Source organism: Cetorhinus maximus, chromosome 16 (genome assembly GCF_964194155.1).
Source record: "Cetorhinus maximus chromosome 16, sCetMax3.hap1.1, whole genome shotgun sequence".
NCBI classification, from domain to species: Eukaryota; Metazoa; Chordata; class Chondrichthyes; order Lamniformes; family Cetorhinidae; genus Cetorhinus; species Cetorhinus maximus.
Genome location: NC_135894.1, coordinates 30,436,420 through 30,456,760, shown reverse-complemented (window position 1 = coordinate 30,456,760; position 20,341 = coordinate 30,436,420). Strand labels below are relative to the sequence as shown.

The following is a 20,341-nucleotide window of genomic DNA, read 5'->3' as shown; positions in this document are numbered from 1 at the left end:
CTAGCATTTTCCCAACGACAGATGTTAGGCTGACTGGCCTGTAGTTCCCTACTTTTTATCGGTCTCCCTTCTTGAACAGGGGCGGCACATTAGCGGTTTTCCAATCCACTGGGACCCTCCTGGAATCCAGTGAATTCTGGAATATTTTGACCAATGCCTCCACTATCTCTGCAGCTACTTCCTTTAAAACTCTTGGATGCAGGCCATCAGGTCCTGGCGACTTGTCTACCTTTAGTCCCATTAGTTTGTCAAATATTTTGTTCCTCATGATAGAAACTGTTACAAGATCTTTCCTCCTATTAGCTCCTTGCTTACCTGATATCTTTGGGATACTTATAGTGTCCGTCATTGTGAAGACCGATGCAAAATATTGGTTTAAATTATCAACAATTTCTCTCTTCCCCGTTATCAGTTCTCCAGTCACATCCCCAAGAGTCCCACGCTTACTTGAGCAAAGCAAGCGCTCTTGCTTTTTATATACCCGTAGAAGCTCTTACTATTTGTTTTTATATTTCTTGCCAATTTACTTTCATAATCAATTTTCTTCCTCTTTATTAGCTTTTTAGTCATCCGCTGCTGGTTCCTAAAAATTTTTCAATCCTCTGGTGTACCACTAGTTTTTGCCGCTTTGCATGCCTTAGTTTTTGATTGGATACTCTTCTTGACCACCTTTGTTAACTACGGGTGGTTCATCCTTCTCATCAAATCCTTCTTTTTGACCGGGATAAATTTTTGCTGAGCGGTGTGAAATATCTGCTTAAATGTCTGCCACTGCTCATCGACTGTCCTTCCCCTTAGTCTATATTCCCAGCCCGCTTTAGACAACTCTTTCTTCATACCTCTGTAATTGCCCTTATTTAAGTTGAGGACACTGGTTTGAGACCCAAGTTGCTCGCCCTCAAACTGAATTTGAAATTCTACCATGTTGTGATTGCTACCCCCTCAAGGATCCTTAACTACAATATCTCTTATTAATCCTACCTCATTACACAGTACTAGATCTAAAATAGCCTGTTCCCGGGCAACGTATTGCTCTAAGAAACAACCCCTGATGGACTCTACAAATTCGTCTTCCATGTTACCTCTGCCAATCTGATTTGTCCAGTCAACATGCAGATTAAAATCACCCATGATAATTGTAGTGCCCTTCTTACATGCCTCCATTATTTCCTGATTTATACTTTGTCCTACAGTAAGGCAACTCTTCAGGGGGCTAGAGGTGACTCCCACCCGTGACTTCTTCCATTTGCTACTTCTTATTTCCACCCAAACTGATTCCGCATCACGATCTGTTGCACCTATATCATTACTCACCACCGCACTGATACCTTCCTTTATTAACAAAGCTACCCCACCTCCTTTTCCTTTTTTGCCTTTTTACTGGAATGTCGAATACCCTTGAATATTGAGTTCCCAGTCTTGGCCACCCTGCGACCACGTCTCTGTAATAGCTATCAAGTTATATTCATTTATTTCTATTTGTGCCGTAAACTCATCTGTCTTGTTACAAATGCTGCATGCATTCAGATAAAGAGCCTTAAGCTTTGACTTTTTACCATTATTACTCATTCTGGTTCTAATTTCTGCTGCACTCATCTGCTTATATATCTGCCCCTTCATGTCACACTTGGATTATCGTTTGCCTCTTCATTAGCCTGCACCTCTGCTCTCTCCTTTCTTTTTGATTTTTTAAACTTCCCTTCAATTGAACCCTACCCCCCCACTAATTAGTTTAAAGATCTATCTACAACCCTAGTTATAGGATTCGCCAGGACATTGGTTCCAGCATGGTTTAAATGAAGCCCATCCCAATGGAACAGCTCTCTCCTTCCCCAGTACTGGTGCCAGTGCCCCATGAATTGGAACTCATTTCTCCCACACCAATCTTTGAGCCACGCATTTACCTCTCTAATCTTATTTACCCTACACCAATTTGCACGTGGCTCAGGTAGTAATCAAGAGATTATTACCTTTGTGGTTCTGCTTTTTAATTTAGCCCCGAGCTGCTCGTAGTCACTCAGCAGAACCTCTTTCCTAGCCCTACCTATGTTGTTGGTACCTACGTGGACCACAACAACTGGATCCTTCCCCTCCCACTCCAAGTTCCTCTCCAGCCCAGAAGGGATCTCCATAGCCTTGGCACCAGGTAGGCAACACAGCCTTCTTTGTCACTGCTGCAGAGAACAGTATCTATTGCTTTTATCTATTCCCCCAACTATGCTATCCCCTATTACTACTACATTTCTCTTTTCTTCCCCCCCGCCACTTGAATGGCTCCCTGTAGAAGCTCTTACTTTATATTACTAGCTAGCTTTCTCTCGTACTCTAATTTTTCTTTCCTTATTAATCATTTTGTCATTCTTTGTTGTGCTTTATATTCTTTCCAATCTTCTGGCCTGTCACCCATCTTTGCGCAATGATATGCTTTTTCTTTAAATCTGATACTTTTTTCAACTTTTTTAGTTAACCATGGATGACGGGTCCTCCCCTTGGAATTTTTCTTTCTCATTGGAACGTATATATTCTGTGTATTCTGAAACATCCCTTTAAATGTCTGCCACTTATCCTTTATTGACCTATCCCTTAATTTCATTTGCCAGTTCAAGCTAGCTAGCTCTGCTTTCATATGAGCATACAAACAAGAAGCAGGAGTAGGCCATTTGGCCCTTTGAGCCTGCTCCGCCATTCAATAAGATCATGGCTGATCTGATAGTAACCTCAAATCTGCATCCAACCTCCCCCTATAACCCTTGCTTATCAAGAACCTATCCACCTCTGCCCTAAAAATATTCAAAGACTCTGCTTCCACCACCTTTTCAGGAAGAGAGTTCCAAAGATGCACGACCCTCTGAGAGAAAAAATTCACCTCATCTCAGTTTTAAATGGGCGACCCCTTATTTTTAAAAAGTGACCCCTAGTTCTAAATTCTTCCAGAAGAGGAAACATCCTCTCCACATCCACCTTGTCAAGGCCCCTCAGGATCTTATGTTTCAATCAAGTCACTTCCTACTCTTCTAAACTCCAGCAGATACAAGCTTAAAATGTCCAACCTTTCCTCATAAGACAATCTGCCCATTCCAGGTCTGGTAAACCTTCTCTGAATTGCTTCCAATGCATTTACATCCTTTCTGAAATAAGGTGACCAGTACAGTGCTCTGTATAACTGAAGCATAATCTCCCTGCTTTTGTATTCAATTCCCCTCACAATAAATGATAACATTAGATAGAAATATAGAAAATAAGAGCAGGAGTGGGTTATTCAGCCCTTCGAGCCTGCTTCGTCATTCAATATGATCATGGCTGATCCTCTATCTCAATGCCGTACTCCCGCTCTCTCCCCATACCCCTTGACGCCTTCAGACTCCAGCAATCTATCTATTTATTTCCTAAATATATTCAGTGACTTTGCCTCCACAGCCTCCTGTGGTAGAGAATTCCACAGGTTCACCACCCTCTGAGTGAAGAAGTTTCTCCTCATCTCAGTCCTAAATGGTCTACTTTGTATCTTGAGACTGTGATCCCTTGTCCTAGACCCTCCAGCCAGAGGAAACATCATCCCTGCATCCAGCCTGTCCATCCCTGTCAGAATTTTATATGTTTCAATGAGATCCCCTCTCATTCTTCTAAACTCCAGTGAATACAGGCCTAGTTGGCCCAATCTCTCCTCATATGACAATCCTGCCATCCCAGGAATCAGTTTGGTGAACCTTTGCTGCACTCCCTCTATGGCAAGTATATCCTTTCTTAGGTAAGGAGACCAAAACTGCACACAATACTCCAGGTGTGGTCTCAGCAAGGCCCTGTACAGCTGCAGTAAGACATCCTTGCTCCTGTACTCAAGTCCTCTCGCAATGGAGGCCAACATACCGTTTGCCTTCTTAACTGCTTGCTGCACCTGCATGCTTGCTTTCAGTGATTGGTGTACAAGGACACCCAGGTCCCTTTGTACATCAACATTTCCCAATCTATCACCATTTAAATAATACTCTGCCATTCTGTTTTTCCTACTGAAGTTGATAACTTCACACTTATCCACATTATACTGCATCTGCCATGTATTTTCCCACTCACTCAACCTGTCTAAATCGCATTGAAGCCTCTTAACACACTCCTCATTGCTCACGTTCCCACCAAGTTTTGTGTCATCAGCAAACTTGTAAATATTACGTTTGGTTCCCTCATCCAAATCATTGATACATATTGTGAATAGCTGGGCCTAAGCACTGATCCCTGCAGTACCCCACTAGTCATCACCTGCCACTCTGAAAAAGACTTGTTCCTACTCTGTTTCCTGTCTGCCAACCAGTTCTCAATCCATGCCAATACATTACCCCCAATCCCATGTGCTTTAATTTTACACACAAACCTCTTATGTGGGACTTTATCAAAATCTTTGTGAAAATCCAAATACACCACACCCACTGGTCCTCGCCTATCTATTCTGCTCGTTACATCCTCAAAAAACTCCAGTAGGTTTGTCAAACATGATTTCCCTTTCATAAATCCATGTTGACTTTGTCTAATCCCATTGATATTTTCTAAGTGCTCTGTTATTGCATCTTTTATAATAGACTAGCAATTTCCCTTCTACTGAGGTTAGGCTAACTGGTCTGTAATTCGCTGTTTTCTCCCTCCTTTTTTAAATAGTGGGGTTAAATTTGCCACCCTCCAATCTGCTGGGACTGTTCCGGAACCTACAGAATTTTGGAAGATGGCAACCAACACATCCACTATTTCCATGACCACCTCCTTTCGTACCCTGGGATGTAGATTATCAGGCCCTGGGGATTTATCTGCTTTCAGCCCCATTAATTTCTCCAGCACTATTGTTTTAGTATTACTAATTTCCTTCAATTCCTCCTTTTCACTCAACCCTTGGTTCCCTAGTATTTCTGGGAAGTTATTTGTATCTTCCTCTGTGAAGACAGAACTCAAGTAGTTGTTTAATTGTTCTGCCATTTCCTTGTTTTCTATTATAAATTCTCCCGTTTCAGACTGTAAGGGAACTACATTTGTCTTCACTAATCTTTTTCTTTTAACACACTTTCTATTACATACCTTCTATTAGCTTTCCTAATTACTTGCTGTACCTGCATACTAGCCTTTTACGATTCATGCAGTAAGACACCCAGATCCCTCTGCGTCTCAGAGCTCTGCAATCTCTCATGATTAGATAATATGCTTCTCTTTTATTCTTCCTGCCAAAATAGACATTTCACATTTTCCCACATTATACTTCATTTGCCAGATCTTTGCCCATTCACTTACCCTATCTATATCTTTTTATAGCCTCCTTATGTCCTCTTCACAATTTACTTTCCTACCTATCTTTGTGTCATAAGCAAATTTGGCATCCATCGCATCCATCTCTTCATCCAAGTCATTTATATAACTTTTAAACAGTTGAGGTACCAGCACTGATCCCTGTAACACACCACTTGCTACATCTTGCCAACCTGAAAGAGACCCATTTATGCCTACTCTCTGTTTTTGTTAGCCAGCCATTCATGCCAATATGCTACCTTCTAAACCATGAGCTTTTATTTTACATAATAACCTCAAATGCCTTCTGGAAATCTAAGTACAGTACATCCATCAGTTCCCCTTTATCCACAGCACATGTTATTTCCTCAAAGAGCTGATAAAGAGTTGATTAAACATGATTTCCCTTTCGCAAAAGCATGTTGACTCTTTCTGATTACTTTGAACTTATCCAAGTGCCCTACCATAACGGCTTTAATAATAGCTTCTAACATTTTCCCTGTGACAGATGTTAAGCTAATTGGCCTGTAGTTACCCACTTTCTGTCTCCCTCCTTTGCTACCTTCTAAACTAATGGGACCTTCCCTGGGAGTTCTGGAAAATTAAAACCAATGCATCAACTATCTCTCCAGCCACTTCTTTTAAGACCTGAGGATGAAGTCCATCAGGATCTGGGCACTTGTCAACCTGCAGCTCTAACAATTTACTCAGCACCACTTCTCTGGTGATTGTAAATTCCCTGAGTTCCTCCCTCCTTTCCATTTCCTAATTTTTAGCTGCTTCTGGGATGTCACTTGTACCCTCTATAGTGAAGACTGATGCAAAATATCTTTTCAATTCATCTGCAATCTTCTTATTTTCCATTATCATTTCTCCTGACTCACTTTCTATAGGACCAACGCTCACTTTGTTAACTTGTTTCTTTTAAAATATTTATAGAAACTCTTACTATGTGTTTTTATATTTCTGGCTAGCTTTCTCACGTACTCTAATTTTTCCCTCCTTATTAATCTTATTGTCATCCTTTGCTGTTCCTTATATTCTGTCCAATCTTCTGACCTTCCACCTGGCTTTGCACAATTATATGCTTTCTCTTTAAGTTTGATACTATCTTGAACCTTTCTAGTTAACTACGGATGGCGTGTCTGTCCCTTGGACTTTTTCTTACTATCTGTGTATGTATCTGTTTTGTGTATTCTGAAATACCCCCTTAAATGTTTGCCACTGCATCTCTATTGACCTATCCCTTAATATAATTTGCCAATTCACTATAGCCAGCTCAGCATTCGTGCCTTCATAATTGCCCTTATTTAAGTTTAAAAACATAGTCTCGGACCTATTCCTCTCTCCCTCAAACTGAGGGTAAAATTCAATCATATTATGATCGCTGCTTCCTAAGGGTGCCTTCACTATAAGATCATTAATTAATCCCATCTTATGGCACACTACCAGGTCTAGTATAGCCTGTTCTCTGGTTGGTTCCAGAACATGATGTTCTAAGAAACCATCCTGACAATATTCTATGTACTCCTCATCTAGGTTATCTTTGCCCATCTGCCTTTTCCAGTCTATATGCCAATTAAAATCCCCCATTATCATCGCCGTGCCTTTCTGACAAACTCCCATTAATTCTTCCTTTATGCTCCACCCTACCATGTGGTTACAGTTAGGAGGCCTCTACACGACTCCCACAAGTGAGTTCTTGCCTATACCATTTCTCATCTCTACCCAAACCATTTCCACATCCTGGTTTCCTGAGCTTAGGTCGATGCTCTCTATTGTGCTAATACCATCATTAACTAACAGAGCCACCCCTCCACCTTTTCCTCACTTCCTGTCCTTCCTAAATATCCTGAACCCTTCAATATTCAGGTCCCTATCTATGTCCTCTTGCAGCCATGTTTCCGTAATGGCTATCAAATATTTATTTCTATGTGCACTATCAGTTCATCTGTTTTGTTTCAAACACTTTGTGCATTCAGATACAGAGCTTTTAGTTTTATCCTTTTATTCTTTTTATAACCGCTAGTCTCATCTGTTGATTTACTGTTAGATTTATATTCTCTATCCCTTCCTGTCACAGTCTGTCTATCATTTCCCATATTGGTATCTTTCTCTGTTGCCTTGTCCCTACGCTTTGGTTTACCACATCTTCCCAAATTTGATCCCTTGCCCCCACTATTCAGTTTAAAACCCTCTCTACCTCTTTAGTTATGTGGCTTGCGAGGACACCAGCCCCAGCATGGTTCAGGTGCAGACAGTCCCAATGGTACAGATCCCTCTTTCCCCAGTACCCTACCATTGCCCCATGAACCGGAACCCACTTCTCCCACACCAGTCTTTGAGCCATACATTCATTTCTCTAATCTTATTTGTCCTATGCCAATTTGCACGTGGCTGAGGTAATAATCCAGGAACGTTTGAGGTTCTGCTTTTTAATTTGGTGCCTAGGTCCTCTCCCTGACTATGTAGAACCTCCTTCCTCGTGCCACCTATATCATTGGTATCTACATGGACCACGACCACTGGGTCTTCCCTCTCCCACTGCAAGTTCCTCTCCAGCCCTGAGCAGATGTCCCGAGCCCTGGCACCGGGCAGGCATCATTGTCATCTGGACTCTCGCTCCTTGCCACAGAAAACAGTGTCAATCCCCTTTACTATACTGTCCCCCACCACTACATTCCTTTGTGCTTCCCCCACTTGAATGGCTTCCTGTGCCATGGTCAATCAGCTCATCCACCCTGCAGCCCCCACTCTCATCCAAATAAGCTGAAAGAACCTCAAACCTATTGGACAATTGCACAGGCTGACACTCCTGCAATCCTGCCCTCTGGGTCCCCTCACCTGTCTCAGCTGCAGTCACACCCTCCTGTTCCTGACCACCTTCCAAATCTGAAGAACCAGCTGAAGAGTTGTGACCATCTCCTGGTACAAAGCGTCCAGGTAACTTTCCCCCTCCCTGATGTGTCGCAGAGTCTGCAGCTCAGCCTCCAGTTCAATGACTCTGAGCCGAAGCTCCTCAAGCCGCAAACACTTACTGCAGATGTGCTTGCCCTGGATAACACTGGTGCCCAGGAGCTCCCACATGATGCAGCCAAGACACATCACCTGTCCTGCCATACTTATGTGCTTTAATTAATTACTGAATTATTTTATTCATGGACTGCAGTGGTTCAAGAAGGCAGCTCACCACCACCTTCTCAAGGGCAATTAGGAATAGGCAATAAATGCTGGCCCAGCCAGTGATGCCCACATCCCGTAAAATGGATTTAAAAAGTACTTTTTTAAATTTACTCATTCCCTCCCTGATGCTTCATAATATTTGCAACTCAGCAACTCTGAGATGAAGTTGCTCAAGCTGCAGAGACTTAGCACAGATATAGTTGTCCAAGACTACAATGTGTTTCAGATTTCCAGAATGCGAATGGGGAGGTGGGGGTGGGAGAATGAAATGGAATGTGGTACTGATAGGGACGATATAGTCAGGGGATAGATAGATACTAACAAAAAACTACTGCGGATGCTGGAAATCCAAAACAAAAACAGAATTACCTGGAAAAACTCAGCAGGTCTGGCAGCATCGGCGGAGAAGAAGAGAGTTGACGTTTCGAGTCCTCGTGACCCTTCAACAGAACTGAGTAAAAATAGGAGAGGGGTGCAATATAAGCTGGTTTAAGGTGGTGTGGGGGTGGGGGGGTGGGGGGGGTGGTTGTAGGGACAAGCAAGCAGTGATAGGAGCAGATAATCAATAGATGTCAAAGATAAAGGAACAAAGAGGTGTTAAAGGTGGTGATATTATCTAAGAGAATGTGCTAATTAAGAATGGATGGCAGGACACGCAAGGTACAGCTCTAGTGGGGGTGGGGTGGAAAGACTGACAGGGCATAAAAGGTATAGATTTAAAAATAATGGAAATAGGTGGGAAAAGAAAAATCTATATAAATTATTGGAAAAAACAAAAGGGAGGGGGAAGAAACGGAAAGGGGGTGGGGATGGACGAGGGAGTTCAAGATCTAAAGTTGTTGAACTCAATATTCAGTCCAGAAGGCTGTAAAGTGCCTAGTCGGAAGATGAGGTGCTGTTCCTCCAGTTTGCGTTGGGCTTCACTGGAACAATGCAGCAAGCCAAGGACAGACATGTGGGCAAGAGAGCAGGGTGGAGTGTTAAAATGGCAAGCGACAGGGAGGTTTGGGTCTTTCTTGCGGACAGACCGCAGGTGTTCTGCAAAGCGGTCGCCCAGTTTATGTTTGGTTTCTCCAATGTAGAGGAGACCGCACCTCCCCATGCCCACGCAGAAGATGCAACACCTGCCCCTTCACTTCCTCTCTCCTCACTGTCCAAGGGCCCAAACACTCCTTTCAAGTGAAGCAACATTTCACTTGTATTTCCCCTAACTTAGTCTACTGCATTCGTTGGTCCCCTTTGCCATATGCACTGGTTCCACTGGTTTTTATATTAAAACATTTTTGATTATCCTGCACTTCCTGTTAGTGTCACACTGGGTTTCTGTCACACTTTTCCTGTCATACTTCACCACTATTGTTATATATTGTTGTATTATCTGTAAATTACAGAGACATGGCTGCAGGATGACATAGATTAGGGCCTGAATATTGAAGGGTACATGTCAATTAGGAAGGATAGAAGGACTGGAAAAAAATGAAGGGGTAGTTCTGTTAATTGATGATGGTATTAGCATAATTGAGAGGGATCACTTAAGTTCAGGAAACCAGGATGTAGAAGGGATTTGGGTAGAGATAAGAAATGATAAAGGCAAGAAGTCACTTGTGTGAGTGGTGTACAGGCACCCTAACACTAACCACACAGTATAATGGGGTGTAAAGGAAGAAATAATGAGAGCTTGTCAGAAAGATACAGCGATAATCATGGCGGATTAATCTACATATGGACTGGAAAAATCAGATGGGCTAGATAGCCTAAATGAGGAATTCATAGAATGTTTTAGGGATAGTTCCTGAGAACTGCACCCTGGCACAGAGAGCAGACTATACTGGAGCTGGTATTGTGCAACTAGATAGGATTAATTAATGACTTCATAGTGAAACTCTTTTGAGTTATCAACAGTCACAGATTGCAACTCTTTCGAGTACAATTACAGTTCTTAGTTTTCCGGGAATGGGACATGAACCCACAACCCTCTGACTCAAAGGCAAGGGTGCTATGAACTGAGCCACAGCTGACACCTCGACTTCATAGTGAAGGTGCCCATAGGTAGCAGCAATCATAATATGATTTAATTTTACATTCAGTTTGAAGGAGAGAAGAGTGGGTCTAAGACCAATATCTTAAACAAGGGCAATTATGAGGGCATGAAAGCAAAGCTAGCTGAAGTGAACTGGCAATTTAGGTTAAGAGATAGGTCAACAGAGATACAATGGCAGACATTTAAGGGGATATTTCAGGATACACAGAATAGATACATTCCAATGAAAAAGGAAAACTCCACGGGGAGGATCCACCGTTCATTGTTAACTAAAAAAGTTAAAGACAGTATCAAACTTAAAGAAAAAGCATATAATTGCCCAGAGATGAGTGGCAGGTCAGAAGATTGGACAGAATATTAAAAATAGAGAATGACTAAAAGATTAATAAGAAAGGAAAAGTTAGAGAAAGCTAGTTAGAAATATAAAGACAGATAGTAAGAGTTTCTATTGATACTTGAAAACAGAAAAGAGTTACCCAAGTGAGTGCTGGTCCCATAGAAAGTAAATCTGGGGAATTAATAATGGAAAATAAGGAGATGGCAGATCAAGTGAACAGGTATTTTGCATGAGTCTTCATTATAGAGGATATGAGTAACACCCCAATAATAGCTGTAAGTCAGGAAATGGAAGGAAGGGAGGAAATTACAATCACCAGGGAAGTGGTACTGAACAAATTGATGGAGCTGTGGGCTTGGATCCTGATGGAGATCTTCCAAGGGTCTTAGAAGAAGTTGGTTTTAATTTTCCAAAATTCCCTCGATTCGGTGAAGTTCCATTTGATTGGAAAATAACAAATGTAACTCCTTCGTTCAAAAAGGGAGGGAAACAGAAAGCAGGAAACTACAGGCCAGTTAGCTTAACATCTGTCATAGGGAAAATGTTAGAAGCTATTATTAGAGATGTTATAGCAGGGCACTTAGATAAATTGAAGGTAATCAAGCAGAGTCAACATGCTTCTGTGAAAGGGAAATCATATTTAACCAATTTACTCTGAATGACCAGAGATATTTAGAATACAATGAGAAGGAAAAGAGAGGCTTTTAGCAGGTATAAGGGAAGCAAATCAGCGGAGGCATTAGTGGAGTACAGAAAGTGCAGGGTGGAGCTTAAGAAAGCAATTAGGAGAGCAAAGAGGGGAAATCAGAAAACTCTGGCTGGTAAAAGTAGGGAAAATCCCAAGATATTCTATGAGTATATCAACGGGAAGAGGATAACCAGGGAAAGAGTAGGGCCCATTAGGGACCAAGGTGGCAATCTATGGGTGGAGCCAGAGGACATTGCTAGAGTGTTGAATGAATACTTCACATCTGTCTTCACCCAAGAGGATGAAGGTATCGAACTTGTGGAGAGAGACTGCGAGGTCTTGAGCAAATTGATATAGGGAGTAACAAGGTATTTTCAGGCTTAAAAGTGGACAAATCTTCAGGTCCGGATGATTTGTGTCCCAGATTGCTGAGGGAGGCAAGGGAGGAGATTGCAGGGGCTCTGACCCAAATTTTAAATTCCTCTCTGGCCATAGGGGAGGTGCCAGAGGACTGGAGAACAGCTAATGTGGTTCCGCTATTTAAGAAGGGATGTAGAGATAAGCCAGGGAACTACAGGCCAGTGAGTCTCACGTCAGTGCTAGGAAAACTACTGGAGAAGAAATTCTGAAGTAGAGAATCTATCTCCACTTGGAGATGCAAGGTTTGATCAGGGATAGTCAGCATGGCTTTGTCAGAGGGAGGTCATGCCTAACAAATTTGATTAAATTTTTATGAGGAGGTGACCAGGTGTGTAGATGAGGATAGTGCAGTTGATGTAGTTTATATGGATTTCAGCAAAGCCTTTGACAAAGTCCCACATGGGAGACTTATAAAGAAGGCAAATGCACATGGGATACAGGGTAATTTGATAAGGTGGATTCAAAATTGGCTTAGTTGTAGGAGGCAGAGGTTGATGACAGAAGGGTGCTTTAGTGACTGGAAGCCAGTGTCCAGTGGCGTACCACAGGGATCTGTACTGGGTCCCCTATTATTTGTCATTTATATAAACAACATAGATGACTATGTGGGGGGTAGGATTAGTAAGTTTGCGGATGACACAAAGATTGGCTGGGTGGTTAACAGTGAGGTTGAGTGTCTTGGGCTACAGGAAGATATGGATGGGATGATAAAATGGGCAGATAAGTAGCAGATGGAATTTAACCCTGAAAAGTGTGAGGTGATACACTTTGGAAGGAGTAATTTGACAAGGAAGTATTCAATGAACGGCATGACACTAGGAAGTTCTGAGGAACAAAGGGACCTTGGCGTGTGTGTGTCCATAGATCTCTGAAGGCGGAGGGGCATGTTAGTGAGGTGGTGAAAAAGTCATAAGGGACATTTGCCTTTATAAATCGAGGCATAGATTACATAAGTAGGGAGGTCATGTTGGAGTTGTATAGAACCTTGGTGAGGCCACAGCTGGAGTACTGTGTGCAGTTCTGGTCGCCACATTATAGGAAGGATGTGATTGCACTGGAGGGGGGGCAGAGGAGATTCACCAGGATGTTTCCTGGGATGAAATTCTTAAGTTATGAAGAGAGGTTGGATAGACTTGGGTTGTTTTCGTTGGAGCAGAGAAGACTGAGGGGCGACCTGATCGAGGTGTACAAGATTATGAGGGGCATGGACAGGGTGGATAGGGAGCAGCTGTTCCCCTTAGTTGAAGGATCAGTCACAAGGGGACATAAGTTCAAGGTGAGGGACAGGAGGTTTAGGGGGGATGTGAGGAAAAACTTTTTTACCCAGAGGGTGGTGACGATCTGGAATGTGCTGCCTGGGAGGGTGGTGGAGGCGGGTTGCCTCACATCCTTTAAAAAGTACCTGGATGAGCACTTGGCACGTCATAACATTCAAGGCTTTGGGCCAAGTGCTGTAAAATGGGATTAGGACGGTAGGTCAGGTGTTTCTCACATGTTGGTGCAGACTTGATGGGCCGAAGGGCTTCTTCTGCACTGAGATTCTGTGATACTGGAGTTCTTTGAAGAAATAACATGTGCGGTGGATGTACTGCACTTAGATTTCCAGACGGCATTTGATAAGGTGCCACATCAACGATTATGGTGGAAAATAAAAGCTCACGGTGTAGGTGGTAACATATTGGTATGGATAGAAGATTGGCTAGCTAACAGGAAACAGAGAGTAGGCATAAATGGGTCATTTTCTGGTTGGCAAGATATAACAAGTGGTGTGCCACAGGCATCAGTGCTGGGGCCTCAACTTTTTACAATCTACATAAATGATTTGGATGAAGGGACCAAAGGTGTGGTTGCTGAATTTGCTGATGACACGAAGATACATAGGAAAGTAAGTTGTGAAAAGGACATAAGTAGACTACAAAGGGATATAGATAGGTTAAATGAGTGGGCAAAGATCTGGTAAATGGAGTATAATGTGGGAAAATGTGAAATTGTCCATTTTTGCAGGAAGAATAAAAAAGAAACATGATCTAAATGGTGAGATATTGCAGAGCTCTGAGTTGCAGACGAATCTGGGTGTCTCAGTGCATGAATTACAAAAGATTGGTATGCGGGTACAGCAAATAATTTGGAAAGCAAATAGAACGTTATCATTAATTGCGAGGGGAATTGAATTCAAAAGTAGGGAGGTTATGCTTCAGTTATACAGGGCATTGGTGAGATCTGGAGTACTGTGTACAGTATCGGTCTCCTTACCTAAGGAAGGATATAAATGCTTTGGAAGCAGTTCAGAGAAAGTTTACTAGACTAATACCTGGAATAAGTGGATTGTCTTTTGAGGAAAGGTTGGACAGGCTAGGCTTGTATCCACTGGAGTTTAGAAGAGTAAGAGGTGACTTGATCAAAACATATAAGATCCTCAGGGGCCTTGACAAGTTGGATGTGGAAAGGATGTTTCCTCTTAAGGGAGAATCTAGAACTAGGGGTCAATGTTTAAAAATAAGGGGTCACCCATTTAAGACAGAGATGAGGAGAAATTTTTTCTGAGGGTTGTGAGTCTTTGGAATGCACTTCCTCAAAAGGTGATGGAAGCAGAATCTTAGAATATTTTTAAGGCACAGGTAGATAGATTCTTCATGGGCAAGGGGGTGAAATGTTTTAGGAGTATGTGGGTTACAATCAGATCAACACTGATCTTATTGAACGGTGGAGCAGGCTCGAAGGGTCAAATGGCCTACTCGTGCCCCTAATTTGGATGTTCATATGTAAATTTCTGTACATAACTCGGAACTACTTTTCTAGGAACTAATGTTACGTGTAAGTTAATCCGGGGGCCACACTTCACAGCTGGACAAGAGACTGAAGTGACGTGTAGAGAATCAGTTCAATCTGTTTTTACTTTTGAACCAGACAGCATGGCAAAATTAAACATAGAGTTCCTGATCTTTAGAACCTTGAAGTGTGATTATTAACAACATCTGAGAACTAAACGACAACAAGAACACACAGCAGCTGCCACCCTTATTACACAGCATATCTTCCAATTCAACATGAGCAACACCATGAGTGATTTGCTAATACATACTCATTGATCTCCTCTGCGGTTGCACTCAGCGAGTGAAGACCATGTGGAGGTATCGGCCCCACCTGCTGTCTGGAAAGTCATCAGCAAAGTTGCCTCCACCAGCCCTGAAAGCCACAACTGCACTTTACATGGTTCAGGCATTAGTTGACTGAACTGATGGCTTCTGCCCCTCTGAGGTAGGATGTCCCACCTCCAAGAGCTGACGGCCCATCAAAGGGTTGGCAGGTCTTCAGTTCTAGCAGCACCACGGTGAGCAATGACCACTTTTGGGACTGCAGCAGCCCCTGGAGCAATGACCATTGGGGTAAAGGTAGATGGGGTCAGGGCTTGCTGGGACCAATCAGGCATAGTGCGGGGTTAGGGGAGTGGGGGGGGGATCCCTAAGGAAGGGGGTGATCTTCCAGCGAAGCTGACCCTTGCCGCTGGGATAGCCTTCTGGCTCACCAGCAATTTTTAGGTCCAGTGGGATGGAAGGCAGGAAATAGTTGGACCAATGAATTCTGATGTAATTTGGCCTCTGTTTTCAAGTCATACACGCATTTTCCTTAATTTTTCATAATACCTGACAAAACTTACACAATTTTGAATGCAGTTTAAGTAATAGAAACAAATGGGGTATAAAAACATAATTCATAAAATTTTCACACAATTCAGTTCAAATTTCTAGACTTCAGCACAATCGCTATCTTTTGTGATGTTTTTCCAACAGTTGACCTTACCTCTACTGTCACTATTTTCAATCAGCTTCATAATTATTAACACAGCATTACCAACATTTATGTTTTCATTGGCCTTTTACATCTTGAATATATCCAAAGTTATTAAAATCTGAAGTTGCACAAGGACTGTATAAACTCTGCCATTTAAATGTACTTAAATAGTAACTTCTTAGTTATAAATGGGAGACAAGGATTTGAGTCAGAGTTGGTATTTCAATTGTAATTATTTACAGAATTTAAAGATAAGAATAGAAATAACGAGAAGAATGAATAAGATGTTATTCAAAGAAGTATCATTTTAGTTATGAAGATAGATTGGAGAAGTTAGGACTGTTTTCCTTGGAGAAAAGAAGGTTGAGAGGAGATTTGTTAGAGGTATTCAAAATCATGAGGGGTCTGGACAGAGTAGATAGAGAGAAATTGTTCCCAATTGTGAAAGAATTGAGAAGGAGAGGGTACAGATTTTAAATCTGTACCGAAAGAAGCAAAGGTAATATGAGAAAAACTTTTTAAAGTGGTTAGGGTTTGGAATGGAATGCACTGCCGGAGAGTGTGGTGGAAGCAGGTCCAACTGAATCATTCAACAGAGAATTAGACTGTTATCTGAAAAGAATGAATGTGCAGGATTACAGGGAGAAGACGGAGATTGGTACTAGGTGAGTTGCTTATTCGGAGAGCTGGTGCAATTCTGTGATTCTGCCAAGTGCTGGGGATTCCTCCTCTGCGTCCTGGTCTATACTTATCCCGCAAACGGCATCAAAAAACAGATTATTGGATCCTTACCTCATTGCTGTTTGTGGGATTGTGCTGTACTCAATTTTGGCTGCCACACTTCCTACGGTGCATCAGTGACTACTCTTCAAAAGTACTCCATTGCCTGTAAAGTGGTTTGGGACATCCTGAGGTTCTGAAAGCTACTGTATAAATCCAAGTTCTTTCTACCTGCTTGGAAAATTGTTGGTACATCTTGTCTTGTCCTTGCAGATTCCGCATGTCCCGAAAGAGGCTGTTGCACAGCTGTTGCGTTTTACTCACAAGCTTCGGCAGACCAACGACCCTACAGTAAGTTCAACTTAGCCACAAAATCATACAAGTAGAACAAACCATGAGCAGATAGCTGGTCAGAATATGAAAACAGAAAATGCTAGAAATACTGAGCAGCATCTGTGGAGTGGGAAACAGAGCTAACATTTTCAGGTCATGACCTTTCAGCAGAACTAGGCTGGCCATGATACACTGTGTAGGAGGTTTGTTTTACTGAGGAATAGTTGAATGGATATTAATTGTGAAGGACTACTGCCCTGCCCTACAGTTTAGGGAAGGGAGAGAAACCTGTCCCAGAGTCCTGCTTGATTAGTAGCAACTGTTTTTCTGCATCTCCCAGGTCATAACATGGTTAGGTGGTTCAGTTGGCTTGATGGGCCTGGTGATCTTTATTTGCCCTTTTTGTGCATTGGTAAGGAGTTGTTTTAAGTTTGAGAGTTTTGTGTTATCGTCCACTTTCATAGTTTTCCAAAGTTTACTGATTAGTTTGCTGATGACACAAAACTTGGTGGGAATGAGAGTTGTGAGGATGATGCAAAGAGGCTTCAAGGAGATTTAGACAGGCTAAGTGAGTGGTCAAGCACATGGCAGATAGAATATAATGTGGAAAAGTGTGAAGTTATCCACTTTGGTAGGGAAAACAGAAATGCAGTATATTTCTTAAATGGTTAGAGGGTGGGAAGTGCAGGTGTCCAAAGGGACCTGGGTGTCCTTGTTTATGAGTCACTGAGAGTTAACCTGCAGGTGCAACAAGCAATGAGGAAGGGAAATGGTATTGCAAGAGGATTTGGATACAGGAGTAAGTAAGTCTTGCTGTAGTTGTATAGAGCCTTGTTGAGACTGCACTTGGAGTAGTGTGTGCAGTTTTGGTCTCCTTACCCAAGGAAAGATATACTGGCCATAGAGGAAGTATAACAAAGGCTCACCAGACCAATCCCGGGGTTGGCGGGATTGTCCTATGAGGACAGATTGAGGAAACTGGGCCTGTATTCTCCAGAGTTTAAAAGGATGAGGTGAACTCATTGAAGTGTATAAAATTCTTAGAGGGCTCGACAGGGCAGATGCAGGAAGGATGTTTCCCCTGGTAGGGGGGAGGGGGGGTGGTCTAGAACCAGGGGGTCACAGTCTCAGAATAAGAAATGGGCCATCTAAGACTGAGATGAAGAATAATTTCTTCACTCAGTGGGTGGTGAATCTTTGGAATTCTCTATCCCAGAGGTCTGTGGTGGCTCAGTTATTGAGTATGTTCAAGACTGAGATTAATAGATTTCTAGATACCAATGACATCAAGGGACATGGGGATAGTGAGGAAGATGGTGTTGAGGTAGAAGATCAGCCGTGATCTAGTTAAATGGCGGAGCAGGTTCGAGGGGCTGAATGGTCTATTCCTGCTCCTATGTTCCTACATCCTAAAATATTCATGCCTGAAGGAATTCTTTGTTTCACTGGTGTTTCACTGGTGTCTCACTAGATTGTTTTCCAAATGGATTGTTTTCTAGATCAATTTGGTTGCAGAAATTAAAAGATCAGGAGGTGAAGAAGAGGTTTACCATCTCAGAAAAGTGAGGAAGTACTGTGTTTCAGAATAGGGATCAAACAAATCAAGCATTTACAACACAATTTATCAAGCCAGCCAGTCACTCTTGTTGGAAGGTGGGTTTGAGTCCCACCCCAGAGACTTGAACACAAAAATCTCAGCTAAAACTTCAGTGCAGTACTGAGGGAGTGCTGCACTGACGGAGGTGCCGTCTTTCAAATGAGATGTTAGCTGAGACTTGTCAACCTTCTCAAGTGGACTTTAAAGATCCATAGCACTATTTCAAAGAGGAGCAATGGAGTTCTCCGCAGTGTCCTGGCCAGTATTTATCACTTGACCAACATCAAAAACTGACTAGTTGATCGCATCGCTGTTTGTGGAAGCTTGCTTTATACAGGTTGGCTGATACTATTCCATCATTATAGCAGTGACTGTGCTTCAAAAAATGTACTTCATTGGTTGTAAAAATGCTTTGGGATGCCTTGAAAGACATGAAAGACATTGCATAAATGCAAATCTTTCTTTATGCCCTCAACACTCCAAAGTGTTTCACTTTTGAAGGAATGTCATTGCAGAGTAATCTCAGATCAGAATTGTTCTTCAATAGGTACTTTTTTGCAGTCTTCTTTAATTGTAAAGTAACCCTGAAAGCTTTGAGAAGAGAAATGGCTGCTAATACTAGATCATGTGTTTACTTTGTCCTTTCAGGCACTGTCTCTGGCTTCATCACTTTCCACACGACAGTTACTCCGAATCTGCAGCCGGTTCTCGCACTATCCAGAAGAAAGTCTGTACCATGCTGTAAATAAAGCCTGTCTCTCCAGGTAGCCTGCCATTTTGTTCTTATGCGCCTGTTAACCAATGTTCACCTACTTTAGAGGCCATTATTGAGCTCTTCTCAGTGTTGCCCACATTCAGTTTCGCTTAAACAATGATGGGCAGAATTTTTGTATGTTTTGGCAGAATACAGGGAGGAATATTGAGTTGGGGGGAGGGAGTCACATGCAAGGGGCTGGGATGGAGGCTGCTTGATTTGCTTCCATTAATCTAAATGGAGGGTGTGTGAGGTGGGATCCATTCTGGGTGTGCAGTGTTTTTTTTTATGCCTTCATGTGATGTGGGCACCGCTGACTAGGCCAGGATTTATTGCCCATCCCTAATTGCCCTTGAGAAGGTGGTGGTGAGCTGCCTTCTTGAACTGCTACAGTCCCTGTGGTGTAGGTACACCCACAGTGCTGTTAGGAAAGGAGTTCCAGGATTTTTACCCAGCATTGCCCAGTGTTCCACTCTGCACAATGCCGAGGAGGTACAGGAATACTCTACGGATAGAGTTGGATGATCAAAATATGGTTATTAATTTTGAAAGTAATGTTGGTTTAAAAAATAATTCCTACAAGTTAGGTAAAAACATTTATTCCAGTTACTGCATGAATGTTTTATTAAAGTTATGATTTAATGTAAGATATTGCCATTCTGGGTGCAGAAACAGGAAACCGTGATGATTTGGCAGGGTGGGGGAGGGATTTTAAACTGTGATAAAGGGTTAATGAAATCAGCCTTGCTTTTTTAAAACATAGTGAAGACCTTGAGATTACCTCAGAAAAGTTCACAAGAATATGAAGGGGTTTGCTTGACGGCTGATTAGGTAAAGGTCTGTTGGCATTGAAGCTGACAGATGGTGAAGGCCCTTCTTTTGATTCCTAATACACAGTGAGTCAGCTGATTGCAGCCAGAGTGGTGCTAATAGACCTTACAGTCACTTTCAGGGTCAGGTTGGGGAGAGAAGACTGCAAGTGCTCATGCAGGAGTCTCCTGATATGAAGTTGAAGCATGCTATCTATGGATGAATTGTCCACAGTCACCATCCAGGAGCATGTGTGAATTATGTCGGGTACTGAAGGGTTGTTGGTCCCCTCGGGGAATTGCTGAAACGTAATTTTGTGCCTTTAAGAGAGGAAGGGAGAAAAGTTTAATTTAAAAATAGTGGCTGGAATTACCACGGAGGTTCTTCAGCATTAGACCGGTGGA

General features: G+C 42.4%; 1 protein-coding gene across 2 annotated transcripts in view; it reads left to right on the top strand.

The window, feature by feature from the left end:
* Window positions 1-20,341, top strand: part of vwa8 (von Willebrand factor A domain containing 8) — a 414,855-nt gene that overhangs the window by 154,768 nt on the left and 239,746 nt on the right. For both annotated transcript variants that reach the window (XM_078559607.1, XM_078559606.1), the window contains 2 exons: window positions 16,717-16,794; window positions 19,022-19,137. In XM_078559607.1, the coding sequence (XP_078415733.1) occupies window positions 16,717-16,794; window positions 19,022-19,137 (194 nt within the window). The remainder of the gene's footprint in view (window positions 1-16,716; window positions 16,795-19,021; window positions 19,138-20,341) is intronic.